At 38.1% G+C, this 16,473-nt stretch overlaps 1 protein-coding gene across 2 annotated transcripts in view; it reads left to right on the top strand.

The window, feature by feature from the left end:
* Nucleotides 1-672: 672 nt before the first annotated feature.
* The window catches only part of LOC108708385 (cilia- and flagella-associated protein 47), a 221,168-nt gene continuing 205,367 nt past the window's right edge, over nucleotides 673-16,473 (top strand). For both annotated transcript variants that reach the window (XM_041582354.1, XM_041582355.1), the window contains exons 1-6: nucleotides 673-848; nucleotides 1,417-1,582; nucleotides 4,349-4,500; nucleotides 5,453-5,568; nucleotides 12,162-12,300; nucleotides 12,569-12,794. In XM_041582354.1, the coding sequence (XP_041438288.1) occupies nucleotides 1,421-1,582; nucleotides 4,349-4,500; nucleotides 5,453-5,568; nucleotides 12,162-12,300; nucleotides 12,569-12,794 (795 nt within the window). In that variant the 5' untranslated portion in view covers nucleotides 673-848; nucleotides 1,417-1,420. The remainder of the gene's footprint in view (nucleotides 849-1,416; nucleotides 1,583-4,348; nucleotides 4,501-5,452; nucleotides 5,569-12,161; nucleotides 12,301-12,568; nucleotides 12,795-16,473) is intronic.

The raw sequence follows: 16,473 nt of genomic DNA on the forward strand, positions 1-16,473 counted from the left end.
ACAAGATGCGCGCATGTGCCCATACGTCCAGGCACAAACGTAGGGCGACGCGGACAGGAAAGGGGGGGGAACGGGGAAGGTGATGCAGGCAGGGAGGGGAACGGAAGGTAAGAGAGAGGCGGAAGGGGACAGGAAGGGGGACAACGAAGGGATAAGCGGAGAAGGCCTAGGGGCACCACGTTTCTAAATCCGGGCCTGCAGCTGTGTGGGTTTCAACTGGATAAATCAGTTTGTCAAAGGGCTGTATGTTCTATCCCATTTAAAACATTGCGACAAAAACTAGACATTAATGCAGCTAGTTGCTTATAAGTGATGCAACAAACTTGTCCCAGCATCTTAACTTGACATCATTGTGCCTGCCTCTGACGTCATCATGCCCACCCCAACATCACTGCTCTATCCCCAATGCTATCTGTCCCGCCCCCTAGTTAGGCTGCTGAGTAATCGGGCACCCCCACCCCTTTTTCTAATGGGACCCCGCCGCCGCTTATGCTTCGGTTTTGCCAACAACAACAACAACATGCAACTACACCACAGTTTTCCAACTTTTCGCGCAAGAAAAATTGCTAATCCTGCGTTTAGATTCGCGGGAGCGCGTAGCGTCACCGACTCGGGTAGCGCTCATTGGCCGTCACGTGGGTCTGTCACAGTTCCACATAATAAGTCCCGCCTTACTTTCTTCCTGCGAAAGGACTTTTCTCAGTGCGCTCCGCCCCTGTGTGCTTGTTCCTTGGCAACGCAAAAGACGCTGTCTACGTATGGAATTGTTAGTTTATTCAGCATTGCCCTGGAAACAGCAGAGCAGAGAGGCGCTATTGCCATAGACTGATATACACAGACACAAACAGGTACGTCTCTACCAGAACAAGTGTGCGTGTAAAAGATGGTCCCCTTTTCAATGTGATTTCTATAGCACAGCAGTTTCTTCAGTGCCCCAAAGTTTGGCTATATGTGCCCTAGAATGGAAGCCCTCCCTGGCAAATGCCTGTCTGTTTGTGCTTGTCATTGTGTTCCCAATAAGTTGCTTTCTGTTACTTGCCTTGTTATCTTTGCATAGATTTGGGTTGGATCTGAAACTCGTGCAAGTTCAAATTATGATACAGTAGTCAATTAAACAGACAACAATAATGGTGCTCTACATGCATAGATTCCCAGCAGGTTATGTTGATCTCTAAAGGTATCAGAACAGACCACAACCCTCTATTTGTTCTTCAACTACAAATCCCATCATCCTCTGCCAGCTGCAGACTCACACATATCTATTGCCTCCGTGCTGCCTGTTGGATAACTGATATATAACAAATAGCTTCATTAACATCAACATACAAATAAGTATCTTACCAGTTAGAATGAGCATCTTTTATTTTTTTTTTTAAATATGTGTTAGTAATATTTCAGTATTGCTGTTCTTTGCAGGGCCATGGAGGATCTGCTGGATAATGTACTAGGAGTGAGGGTGTCTCCATCTTTGCTTCACTTTATGGACACCCTTGTGGGGAAGAGTTATAAAGCCAGTCTTGTTGTACAGAACATCAGCCCTCAGACTAAAACCATCAGAATTCAAGGTCCTGAAGATCCACAGGTACGTTTCTTTGTACTGAATGGAGAGTACCTAAAATATGGGGGGTATTTTTGCATAATAAAAGAAAATGTACTTCTAAGCAGTTTTTCATTACACACGAATGAAATACAATATGTTTAACTCAGTTATTTGTAAATGTTATGGTTATTGGAGGCAGTAGCGTCACTAGAGGGGGGCGGGCCCGGGTGCGTGACGCGCAGCCATTCCCCGCCCCCTCCGTACGGCCGCATTTGTCAGTGGCACGTGAGCTGCTCCCCCGGTAGTTCCGCCACTGATTGGAGGTGGTATGCATAGGTCTCCATTTAATCTTCACACTTTCAGATCTCATAATATTATATAGAAGCAAGTGATTGTTTTAGTTAGCTAACTGTTTTTATCATAACTATCCTACAATTCAGGCTTAAAGGGGTTGTTCACCTTCAAGTTAACTTTTAGTAGTTTATATAATGGCCAATTCTAAGCAACTTTTCTGGTCTTCATCATTTCTTTTTTATGGTTTTTGAATTATTCAAATGGGGGTCACTGACCCCGTCTAAAAACAAATGCTCAGTAAGGCTAAAATGTATTGTTATTGCTACTTATTATTACTTGTCTTTCTATTCAGGCCCTTTCTTATTCATATTCCAGTCTCTTATTCAAACCAATGCTAGCGTAATTAGGACCCTAGCAACCAGATATAAAAAGCTAAATAATGCAAATTACACAAAAACCACAAGTAATAAAAAATTAAACCAAATTGCAATTTTTCTCAGAACATCAATGCATGGTTGCTAGGGTAATATGGACCCTAGCAACCAGATTGCTAAAATGACAAACTGGAGAACTGCTGAATAAAAAGCTAAATAACTCAAAAAACACCAATAATAAAAAAGGAAAACCAATTGTAATTGTCTCAGAATATCACATTCTACATCATACTACAATTTTACTAGAACGGATTTAAATCTGTTTTAAATTGCAATGGAAATGTAGCCAGCCTGCACATCTTTGGGATTTTTTTGCCCCAAACACTTTTATGCATTAAAATGCATAAATGTTTATGCTCATTCCAAGTGTTTTTAGATGATGCATTGGGTTGATTTGCTGCTTAGGGCCTAGGCGATTTAGTTCTGACTCAGGCAAGAGCACTCTGGAGATTTTTTGTTGTCCCCTTCCCTGTTTATATGGGTTTCCTCTGGCTGCTCAGGTTAACGATACCATTCCTATGGAAATAAATAAGATGATTTTAACAGTAATGTGTCTGTTAACCTTTCGCTTACTCCTATGTTATCCTAATATGAGGGAATCTAGGCCATACAACTTTTACCAAAACAGTGAGAACAATAAAAAAAGGGCAGTTAAAGCAGGATCAATAAAAACAATGTATTTTAAATATTGTAAGAGAAGTAAAGCTTAAGTAGGAACATACAGCAGCTAGTATGGAATGTTTATTGAGTAAGAAACTGTATGACACTAGGGGACAGATTTATCAAGGGTCGAACTTCGAAGTAAAAAATACTTCGAAATTCGACCATCAAATTGAAATACTTTGAATTTGAATATCGAATTCGAACTTTTTTCATCAAATTTGGGTATTCTGCGGTCGAAGTAAAATCGTTCTATTAAACGTTTAAATCCTTTGAATCGAACGATTCGAACGATTTTATTGTCCGATCGAACGATTTTACTTCGACTTCAAAAAAACTTAGAAAAATGCTGTAGAATGTCCCCATATGCTAACATACTTCGATGGTTGAAGTATCCAAAAAATTACTTCGCATTTCAAACTTTTTTACTTCGAAAATTTCCCTCGAATTCACTTCGACCCTTGATAAATCTGCCCCTAGGAGATGGGGCTTACCATCCCAGGTCCAATTACTTAGGGGTATATTTATCAAAGTGTGAAGTTAGAGGTCACCACAGTTCACTAGTGTGAAATTCCGCCACCTTCCATTAATTTCTTTGGGATTTTCAAAGGCATATTTATCAAAGGGTGAACTTTCACTTTCACACATTGATAAATATTCTTTTAAAAATCCCATAGAAATGAATGTAGTGTGGCGGAATTTCACACTAGTGGACTGTGGTGACCTCTTACTACACTCTTTGATAAATATGCCCCTAAGTATTACTTTGCAGTTGCTGGACTGGAGATGTCACATGATTAAAGGGGTTGTTCCCCAGCAGCAAACTGAAAACTCTTGTGTTTCAGTAGCCCTTTGTGACTCTAGCCTTATGCTCAGCAGGGCCAAATATATAAAATGTATCAACTACTGTATCAATTTAAATGAATTTAGAGAGTCTGTAACCCCACACAGAGCTGCACTAAGAAGGTATGATAAGGTGAAAAATATAAATTTAAACAAAAAGCAAATGAAAAAGTCATTATTTCTGGTGTAATACCGAAACCAGCAGAGCTGAAAAGGAGGCGAACAACCACTTTAACATATCTCTGTGGCTTGTTAGCAAAATGACTGTAAAGACTTTACAGGCAGTTATGTGACTACCAGGGGGTGTGGGGGGCACACACCATTTGTGGCCCGCTGGATCCATGATCCATGATTTTATGTGTCTGCACATGTTTAAAAACATCTAAAATATTTTATACATGATGATCCACAATGAGTGGCTCTCCAGTCTTTGCTGAAATACAAGTCCCATCGCTTTGGGTTGGCGAATGTTTCTTTTTGACAATACCTAGAGGACTGTACATACCAGATGCAGCATTATAATTGAAAACTGGTTTAAATGTCAAATGCAATGCATGTTACTTGTTTTTTTTTTTAGTTCACCTTTACTGTTCAGAATCCAGATAAACCTATTGCATGTGGGCTTCAAATAACAGCGACTGTCGAATATCGACCATCAAAAAAAGAAGACATCCGTGACAGACTATTGGTATTTGTTGATCAAGATGTCATAAATATTCCATTGCTGGGGTAAGTTATATCATATCACTTTCTCACATCCTCTCAAGCCGTACATATAATTGTCAGGAAACACATCATTTGCCATAATTCTTATAATTGTGTATTTCCTTACCAGGTTTGCCAGCTTATCCCTTTGTTAACTTGTTCCTGTCATAAGCTGTTTTTAAATGTTTGCCATGTTCACTATATTCTTTCAACTTCACTGCAACATATGGGCCATTTAATCTTATGATTCCTGAGTTCAATAAACAATTGCGTTGCTGAATTTTAATTTTATTTAGCATGGTCTCCATTCCTAGGGGGTACAGACTCACTGATAAACACGAGATCAGTTATTTTATGTGTTTTATTTTGCTGTGTGGTTGAAATTCTCAAAAAGCATTACACAGTAATCTCATTTAAAACCCACCTGTGGCTGCCATGTACTCTCAGTTTCAATCCTACATTTGAGACCTTTTAAGACCAGCATGTGTGCTACAGTTATAGTAAAAAGTACTATTTTTTACTGACCCTGCTGGTCTGAATTTGCAGACCATTGCAATACAAGTAAATATGCACAATTTTGCTACTTTTTTACAACCACACTTTGAAGTGTTGCCTTGGTGACAAAACACTTAGAAGCACCTTGTATTTCATTGCCTTTAAAGTACTATTCATAGCTTTATTCTGGCCATAACATTTTCTTTCACTGTGAATCATTGCAGACACTGACCTTCATTTATATGGCACCAGACAGCATTATAAATCAAAGTGATTAAAAGGAAACACAATTGCAGAGCTAAGCAAGGCCCTTTTGTAACTGGAAAGAAATCTGCATTTTACTTGGTTTATAACAGCCAAAAAGATCTGTATTTTTATAAGACACGATTGTTCTTCTTTAACATAATGAAAACAGTTTTTAATGGTAAAATAATATAAATTATATATTCCATTAAAAGAATATCTCTCTTCTGTTTTTCAGATTTACACCATCCTGCTATTTAGAAGTTGATTCTGAAGTGAATTTTGGAAACATAGTTGCGAACAGTAAAGTGATATATAAAGAGATTGCCATTACAAATCATGGTTCTTCTCCAGGTAACTGACCTACAGTCATTAATTAGCAAATGCACAAACAATAAATCGTGCAGAGGTTGGTGCTTTGGAGACAGATAATAAACCAATATGTGCCAATTTGAGCCTTATTTATACTTGTTTTATTTATAAGAATGCTAAATATTGATTTCATAATAAATAATCACTACAACACACTAACATTTTATATCAGTCTTCAAACATCAGTTTGAATTTGCATTATTAATCATGATAATAAATGCAGTAATGTTATAGAGACTATAAACCTTTGTGCAAAAATTAGCTTGCTCTCATTAAATTAAATCTGCATTAATTCTCAATACCAGTCTTTTACCCCTCAGGTACTTTGTGCATGTATTAAAATCTGCTAAATGTTTACATGCAGGAAAGGGCATACCAGAGCACTTGAGACTCTCTAGATGGTGAATACATAATTATATAATTAGAATTCAATACTAGCAATGGATATCACTATGCTACAAAGAAACAACTCACATGGAATATTTGATGAACACCCTGTTTGTATCAGGGAAAATGATAAAACACAGAATTGTAGGGTATATAGGCTTGAACTATCCTAATCTAAAACTATCCTAAGTGTACACAATGCAGCCACTTGTCTAATTGCTGGATTTAAATTTTACAGACTCCCATGAAAGTTTTGAAATTGTCACTAGCATTCATGGCTGTGTCATTCACCTTTCATTATCTCATATGTCACTACAAAAATCTTCTTTTAGTAATCTCTGAGTTTTTTCAACAACACAACTGTAGTACATAGTGGAGTAAAGTTGCCAAAAGATAGTTTTTACATGACAAAAGACCTCATTTAGTTTTGCTGCATTTAGTATTTATTAGGGATGCACCAAATCCACTATTTTGGAAATGCAAATTAAGGGTAGGAAGGGGAATTTTTTTTTACTTCCTTGTTTTCTGACAAAAAGTCACTACATTTCCCTCCCCGCCCCTAATTTGAATATGCAAATTAGGATTTGGATTCGATTCGGCCGAATCCGAATCCTATTGAAAAAGGCCGAATCCTGGCCGAATCCCGAACCGAATCCTGGATTTGGTGCATCCCTAGTATTTATGTATTAGGGGATATTTGAAACAGAACAATGTCTAGAATTGTCTTATATCTGTAAAATCATTGCTGCAAATGTAGGAGGTAAGTGTTGCAAATTAGGAACATACTTGTTAGAACGGGACTAGGGAACATCATATCAACGCTGTTATACTCATTCTCTGGACATACTGGGCATCAAAAAAATTATTTATTGGTAAACTAGTCAGTAGCATACAACTCAGCGGCAAAAGAATTGAATATCAGCACAAGTAATATTATATTACTACCTCAGTGCGCTTACATTGCGGGGCTCTGTTTCAATTTATATTCCAGAATGAAAATGTTAATTAAACAAAAAGCACACACAAAGATAAATAGATCTATTACAAGTTTGTATAGAATTAGCTAGGTATTGCTTTGTTACTATAAAACATTCCTACAAATATCCATTAGGTGGCAGTGTTATAGCTACTATGAACTTGAATTTATCTTATTAAAGCAACTAATCATGCTTGGGATATGCAATTTAGAGCTGACTACATAACAGTTCAAGGTGATAATTCTGGGTCCAAAAACTCAGTTTGATTAAAATGAAACGAGTGAGTTTTTTTCTCCATGGTTACATATTATAAAATATATATATATATATATATATATATAAAACAGAAATACAATTCAATTTGGTGAAACATATGAGGTTCAATTATCCAGCATTTTGGTTGTTAATATATACCTGGATGCCATGTTCAAGAGTTTAAAGGCCACAAGGAAAACCAACCAACAAGCACAAGATCACCTTAGGCAGCACTTACATCAGGTGCTGTTCCTAGTGTCAGACAATACAGGGAATTTAGAATTGCACTTTATAAAATGTGATCTACAAAAGAAGCTGTTATAGTGGCAAGAATTAGTATTTTTATTTCATCTCACGTTTTATGCTATTATTTCAAGTCATAGCTGCCAAATCTTGATATATATTTTTATGAGAAGCGATATAAACTGGTAAAATGCATCCCCAATACAGACACAGCTTTAGGGTAGTGGTTTAAAGAAATGTTTTAAGAGTACAACTTCCTGCATTGATGGAATAATATTTATGCTTAGATAGAGCTTCTTACTAAAGTGGCAAAGAGCTCACAGCACAAGATACGACAGGACACTGCAGTGATATATTTTGAAATAATTGTTGTAGACAAATCTACAATTTACAGCAAAATCGGAAAATAATGGCATGTCAAGTACACACACACACACACATTAACTTTGCGACTACTCACTTGTCCTTTGCACCTTTTTGTTCATCAAAAATAACTTGTGGGGATGCAATATAGCAAATGTGTATGTTGAGCAGTCTATATAGATGTCTAGAACATTAAACAAATACACTACATGCATAATTCCGTTATTTACTATAAATTCATATGTAGATTGCACATTAAAGACTGAGATTGACAGATAAATACAGATTAATACAATTATTCCTACAACAAAAGATATAGTAAATCCAAAACTAATGAATTTTCCAGAATAGACATTCTGACACTAACATTTTGACCAACTATCAACTTTCCAGTCTACATTAAATAATTTTTTTTATTGTAATAAAACAATATCAGTAAGTATTTTACTATTCTCTTCAGTCTTGCCTGGCTACAGATACAGGAGACTTGACTGGAGATGATTTCTGCTACATTGTTTCTGTACTCAGATTAAAAAGACCTGAACTTCTCAGTTTCTCAGACTAAATGCAATCCATCTAAAAAGAACCTAAAACACGTCTCAGTACTAACAATAAAGATACCCATTGTTATTATTTGATCGGTATCCTGACTTCCATAGCATTCCAATTATGATCTTTCCTATAAAAGATCTTTTTTTGAAGATCATTTGTTTCAATACACGTATAGAGCTGAATCGTCATATATACAGATAGAAACAATAGAATTCTAACCTGTATCTGACTAACCTGTATCTGACTAACAATGGCCATATTCGGGTGCCTTCAAAATTTTCCGGCTGGCCCGATCAACGAGCCTACTGATATCCAAGTCTTCTGCTGATATTGCTCAGCTCGTCCCCCACCATACACACACCGAATATTGTATGAAAATTTTTTTCAAACGATATCATTTGTGATCCACCTTAAATCCATAAGCATTTCCCAACACTTGGGAAATGTATCTCATAATGTTGTTAAAACAAATCAGCCCAAACTCCCCTCCACTTTTTTATCTTATTTATTAAATAATCAGCTTGAAAAAGTCGGGTTGGGAAAAACTATGAAAAAATCGAGTGACAATCCAAATCACAAAATGTATTCAGATTTGACACCTGAATTTCATTACATTCCCGAAAACCCAAAATTCCTCAGATTATCAGACTAAACCCATATCTTCAAACTGTAAAAAGGAGTTGATAATTAGCCATGCAGGCTGTGGATTTCATATGTGTTTGGTTTTAAAAGGGTGAGGTGGAAACCCTAAGTGATTTTGTGCGCTCTCCCGGGGGGGCAGTAATTTACCTAGGAAAACGATACCTTTTTTAAGTGTTTAAGTGTTCTACTTCTGGAACAAGATTTAGAGCTCTAAATACCAAAAAATTAAAAAGTTATATTTTTCATGATATAGGAATCGATACCAGAAAAATATTTTACTTTATGCACAAAAATTCAACTCATTTGGAAAGCCTCAAGCTCATACAAATAGTCAGCTGCTGAATAATGATTTTTTATGAGGTAAATACACAAAATAATACATGCCCCCCCCCCAAATAATATATTTCTGGAAAGTACAAGTGTCATCTCCCATAGTATCCATTTTAAAAATTATTTCTTTTTTCTCTGTAATAATAAAATAGTCGCTTGTACTTGAGCCCAACTAAGATATAATTAATCTTTATTGGAAGCAAAACCAGCCTATTGGGTTTATTTAATGTTTACATGATTTTCTAGTAGACTTAAGGTATGAAGATCCAAATTATGGAAAGATTCATTATCCGTAAAACTCCAGGTCCCAAGCACCTCGATCCCCCCCATCTGCACAGTTGAAGTCTCTGCAGTACACAGCCCACACTCCCCCTCCCTCTCACAAACTTGTAACAGTTTCTCTTCAGTACCTGAATGCTGCTCAAATTCCCCAGCACAGGAAGCAGTGGCAGATTGACAGCAGACATAGCCAATAGGAGTTAAGTTAGCTGACAGTACAATGTGTGATGTCATATAAGGAAGAGGAAGTGAACACTGTAGTGTTTTTAGGGGTCAGTGACCCCCTCCCAGCACAGGGTCTGTGTGGAACTGAAGGATTAGTACAGGGACACTTCTGAGGTGAATATCTCTTGAACTGTACTTTTTCTGTTAACTATTTCTATGGAAAAGTTTGTTCTATTCATGTGAACTGTTAGATTTGTCATTTTGTTACAAAGGTGAACAACCCCTTTAAGTATCATAATAGATCCCATTGTTCCTGTTAACATCTGCAAAGTTATCCATTATCTTATAATATATATATGATACACATTTCTGTCTACCCCTGGGTTTTAATTTGTGGCTTCTTTTCCTTTCCAATTACCCCCTAATAACCCAGCCACAGTATCACAAGGAAAAAAATATTAATATAAAGATGAAACAAATTGGTTGATAATAAAACAAACAAATACAAAACTAAAACATAAATAGCACATGGCTTTGTGTTTTTTTTATTTGCAACTTGATCTATGTCTGCCTATTACTAGTATAACAAGGAATGCATGAGCTGATTAAAACAGATTAGACATTGATTAGATCACAAATAAATTATGATAGTATTGCTAATCAGCCTCTTTACCAACCAATTTGTCTTTAGTGAGTTCAAACTCTGATGTAAATATAAATGATCCCAGATAATTTAGAAGCTAATTAAACTGCCATCATCATGTAAATTGTGACTTCTATACCACATGAGTTAGTGTTTTGACGTCTGGCCTATTGAAATCTTGTTTACAGCTTACAATTTTATATTATTAATTTTGAACATGCAAGTCAAATGGGGTAATGTAGATTTAGGAGGCAAGAGTTAATGTGAAATGATGCTATAGTTCAAAGTACAGAGGACAGATTTGTTAGGGTCAAAGGAGCCTTGTTCTATGCCAGCCATAGTACACAGCTCTCTGGGATCTTGTGGCCATTTGCAAACTATCTCGTTCTTGCTCCTGAATGACCTGTAACATTATAGAGGACAATCTTATGGGGTTATTTACCAAAGTCCGAATTTATCTCAATATTTTCTGCTACAAACCCTGATCAAATCCTCTCCACTTTTTACGATTATTTATTATTACATTTTCCAGAAAATTAGCTTTGCTGGAAAAAGGTTTTCAAGATTTTTGTCGGCTTTTTCACGCTTTTTCGCACTCCATCGCCAGGCGACTTTTCGCTCTGGCGAAAGGTTGTTACTCTGCAAATTCAGTAAAGTGTGGATTTTACTGAACATTACCTATTTCGCCAGAGTTCACTAAAAAGAAGCAACATCTTCCTCCATCTTCTGTCACTTACATCATATCCTGTGTGCCAAAAATGCATTAAAGTTCCAAAAACACTAGCGATTTTTACTTTTGTGAAGCGGAATTGCCTGCAAAAGTCCTTGAATCCTTGAACTTTTTTGGGTAACCGGATTTCTCCAGACATCTCATAACATATGGAACATTCATTTTACAGTGGGCTCATGTGTAGGGCATTATATTAACTCTCTTGTCTTTATTAAGGTTCCCTGGAAAAAGTGGTAACTTCAAACATTTGCATCAACATTTATAATAAAGACCTCCATACAACTTTAAATTACCCGCCATATGCAAATTAACCTAAGCGCAAGATCACTAGTGCATTTTCACTAGGCACAAATGCTTGCGCATCTTTGCTTTAAAATGCTCGCACTGCCAAAGTAATGCTATCAAAAAGTCACCAGTGTTCGGTGCCCAGGGCGCAACTTTGCATATTAGTGAATTAGCGTAGTGGTAGCGAATTTGCGCCTGGCTAAGTGGTGCGATGTGTGTGAAGTGGGAGCTAGCGACAAATTGCTCTTTAGTGACTCTGCCCCATAGAATACTACCTTTCTGGCATACACCTGGTGAGTGAAGCCTAAGCAGTGCAGGCAGACTTGGTTATTTTTATAGTGATGTGTCCCTTTAAGTATATATAATTTCACTGTGCTAAACATCTTCACATTTATCAAATATAAAAGAAAGTTGAATAGATAGTTTTATCAGTCAAAGACTAATACCAAATAAATGTGCTAATTTTATGTAAACTTCAAAATAGTATACTTGTATATATAGATTGTAAGTAACTACATTTTATCAGCCATCTTGTTTCAACTTGTTGGTTATTTGCTAACCAGCAGTATTTGAAACATATATAATGCTGCAGTTAAACTGAATTTTGTATTTAATTTGCTGTGATAATGACTTTGAGATATACATTTTTGAATCCAAGCCTTAGTCTAGCTATTTAGATGCTCAGCAACATGTGAAGTGTTATTTTACAATTGTTTTGTTGTAGGTACCTTCAGAATAAAGTACACTGGACATCTGCCAATCACTCTTGACCCAAGCAGTGGAACAGTGGAACCTAAAACCAAGCAGCTAATTCAAGTGGAAATTTGCACTGATAAACCTACTTTATTTGAAGAAGTTGCAAAGTAAGAAATATTTAAAAAAATATATATAATATATGGGAAAAGCTTTACTGCAGAGATGGAAAACCTGTGGATCATTGGGTATTTGACACAAGAGGATCTTGGAATATTTATTTAGAGTTGTACTTCACTTTATTCACAACACATTGCACTTCTGATTTTGTTCCACCAAGAACTGTAGGGCTTTCATTGTATTTTTTTACCAGAGCATTGTCAACCATTTCTAAATAATTAATATTTTACCTTACTTATTTACTTTGTTTCACATCAGGGTTAAACTGCAGGGTAGTGATGAAGTACTTGTGAAAATAAAAGGAAATATTGTCTATCAAGTGTTGAGGCTACTTGATGTATCTGGCAAATCATTAGATTGCCTTCATTTTGGATCACTCTATTTTGGGACATCAGCAGCTCGTCAAGCAGTAATTTACAATGACAGCCCTGAGACAATGCACTGGGTATCAGTCCTGGATGACAGTGCCCTTGGAGTTGAAATGGTAAGCCATGACTATTACTATCTCCCACTTGTATTTATTATTCACAAGACTGGAGGGAAACATCAGTCAATAAATAATAATTGTGCATATGTTTTTCTTCTCTTATAGCAGTTAAATATTGTAAAATGTGCTTTCATGCTAATAAGGAAACTGATCCAAACATAGAATTATAATTTATAAGATAAATGGACGCACACTACATTTATCATTCCTGCTGCTGTATTTACTGAGATGATACTAATCACAGTAACATTACATTGGAAAAAAGAATGAAATAAGGGCTAGCTATTAAGGTCAGACATTTGTATGCTGTGGGAAAGCAATAATGTAGGAAATCCGTGGGCAGATCCAGGCAATCAACCTTAAGTTAGGTTAGCTCATAGATGATAGTTTTATTGAAGCCTATGGGTCTTTCAATGCATGCACAAAGCAGTTTGTGGCATTTTAGGAATACTACTGAGTGCACAGGTTGTATTACAATATCTTATAATAATATCATAATGCAACTGTCCATAAGATCAAAGCAAAAATAGTATTAGTAGACAGAAAGGGTAGAGGCAAAGGAGAGTAGAAGAAATTGTGTTTGAGTTATTATGGTGGAAGATGTGAGAACAAGAGAAGGAGAATGATTTTAGAGGATTAAAGGAAGGGGAGAATTGAAGAGTAATTGTGAGAAGAAAAATGCTCGTACAAAAGGAAGACAGACAAGGGAATAACATGTAAAATAAGAGTAGAGAACAAAGAAGCAGAGAGAACCTGGTCTTAAAGACATATTGCATTAAGTGAAAAAGGGGGGGGGGTGAAGATACAACATCAAAAGACAAGGTCTCTGAATGAATAGAGTCAATTATAACAAAAAGTGGAACAGTTTCCAATGTCACTGATCCAGGGGAAAGTTGCGAGCTGTCTGCAGTTCTCCCAAGGAAAGGTTGTATTTTCGATTGGGTAGGAATGCAGCGGTTCTTGATGAATTCCGCATCCACAAAACAGCCACAAGCCCCAGAGTCATTGACGACTTTACTCCTTAGGTATCCTTGGGACCACTGTAGGGAGATTGGGACAATTAACAATGTCAAATCTTGAGTTGATGAAAAACACATTGGGTAGACATGCTTACCCCCTGGCCGAGTAGGACAGTCTTTTAGGAAATGCCCAGGAAGGCCACAATAAAGACATAGATTGTTTTGTCGTCTACGGGCTCTCTCTTGAGCAGAGATGGCAGTCCAATTTGCATAGGTTCTGGATGACCTACAGTTGAAGAAACTACAGGAACAGGTGGAGAGATGGGTGCTTTTGGCATATCCCAGGATGTTCCGAGAGAAGGTGTTGCAGCTCTTCTCTCTCTCTTAAACGACGATCAATTTAAAAGACCAAATCGATAAGTCCATCCAACGTCTCAGGTATTCCCACCCGGGCAAATTCATCCTTTAAAGCATGACTCAGGCCTATGCGGAACTGATGCTTTGTCATTCCATTTGATATCAGTAGCATAAGAGAGGGCCCAGGAGGAGTACTAGCAGGAACATTCAAATCTTGCACGTATGATGGCGAGTCTGATGGTATTAGCCTCTCCCACGCTTCCCACTGAGCTGCGCTCTGGAGATGAAACAGAACGATCCCAGCTGAGGAATAGTAAGATTGCCTGAGAGCCCACGGAAGAATATGCAGTTGATGATAATTAGGACTTGGGCACTTACCGTATATACTCGCGTATAAGCCGAGATTTTCAGCACCCAAAATGTGCTTGAAAATCCTACCTCGGCTTATACGCGGGTCCCGCTCTTCATCTGGTCCTTTAAACCCTCCTCCGTCCCACCAACAAACCCACCCCAGTACCTGCTACTCTTTGCCTTCCGTCTCCCCTTACTCTCAGTAAGGGCGAGTGAATGACAGAGCGGCGGCGGCGGCAGTGTTCACGGTGTAAAATCAATAAAAGAGGAAGAGGAAGTATGGAAGTTTTTGCGCGTACGTGTATTAATATAAGCGAGAGAGAATGTTGTCAGTCCGTGACAATACATGTATATAGACGGGGCGGCAGGAGCGGCCCAGCACAATAGAACGCCTCCACGCACATTGCGCTACGCTGGACCTTCCTTACGCCGGGATTTGCTTGCGGCCAGGTAGGCTTTACATTCGGTGCTTTCCTTCTATCTTGCCGTGGCGCAGTCGCTCTTTATTCTCCCTCGCAGTGCAGGGGAGCCGCCATCGATCGCTGTGTAAAAAAAACTTTCAGGAGAGATGGTTGGGAAGTAAAAATGGCTCCCCCGCCTCCCTCTAAGCCGCCTTGGGCCCGGTGGTGGAATGTTGTGTGTGCAGTTGAGTTGGTTGGGGGCTAGAAGTAAAGCCGGCACCCCCTGTCGCTACATATGACGGGGCCTGACACCTCCTGACGACGCCTTCTACTTAACTGGGGGAAGCAGCCACTCTGTATGGTTAGGGGTAGAGTCGCTGGGGAACATGCCTTCTACTGTTTCCCCGTGGCCCCTAACTTTTTGTCTTCCTACTGTCTACTACATACTGTACTATCCTGGCTAGCCCCATATCTATCATCTATCATCTATCTATCTATCATTCTATCATCTATCTCAGCCTTTGATGTCATGGTCTAATATAAGGATATCCAATCTGTTGCTTTACAGCTCTTGTACAATGACTCAGTTAACTACAATTCCCACAATCCTCTGCTGTCAGTAGAACGCTGGGGGTTGCAGTTAGAGGCTTCGAGTGGTTAACAGAGCTCAGGGCAGAGCCTCTTTGTACTGGTAACATCACTGCTGCTCTTAGCTCTGTATTTTATTTATATATGTGGCTCAGCTATTGAGTGGATCTGTTGGGATGTTTGTTCCCTTTGTTATGAGATGGGTACGACTAGCTGCTGCCTGGCCAATCAATTACGGTACATTTTTTTTTAAACTTGTGCTTGTTTTTATGAATTAATGTTTTAAGCATCATGGCTTGATTTTTAACATTAAACCGACTGTTTGATATTTCTGAGACTTTTCTGAGTTGTGTCTAGGCTTATACGCGAGTCAATACGTTTTTCTGGGTTTCATAGGTAAAATTAGGTACCTCGGCTTATACGCGGGTCGGCTTATACACGAGTATATACGGTAACTGCAGGTGAAGAATCAAGGTCAGGAAATAGGTTGGGTCATACACAGAAGAATCAGGAGCCAGACATCAATCCAGGGGAAATCCACAAAGAATAGTCAGAAGCAAGCCAGATGTCACAGGAATCTCAAATAACGCTCAGTGTCAGTCAGATGATCACCTCGCACTGAGCCTAGGCCTTGATGTCTGCACACTGCGCGCATCAGAACGTGCATGTGCATCCAAGACGGACGTTTGCGACAATGTGCCCGTTCGGATGTGAGCCAGCGCTGTGATTGTGTCCACGTGAACATGCGTGTGCCGATGCTGCTCCGCTGGATCCTGACACTAGGATTTGTAGTTCAGCAGTAACTGAATAAAGTTTGGTTGAACGGTATAGTGTAGCAGGGTTTGCTAAGCCTTTCATTTATCCTTTGCTAACTCACAAACTTAGCAGCTTTTTAAGAACTTTATGCATCACCTAAATTGATCACATGGTATTGCTACTTCATTACAAACATCGTAGGTGCAGCAGTCTTAACAGATTTATCTCTTGTAGTACAAAATTTCCTTTATGACACCAAAGGGA

Source organism: Xenopus laevis, chromosome 2L (genome assembly GCF_017654675.1).
Source record: "Xenopus laevis strain J_2021 chromosome 2L, Xenopus_laevis_v10.1, whole genome shotgun sequence".
Lineage (NCBI taxonomy): Eukaryota > Metazoa > Chordata > Amphibia > Anura > Pipidae > Xenopus > Xenopus laevis.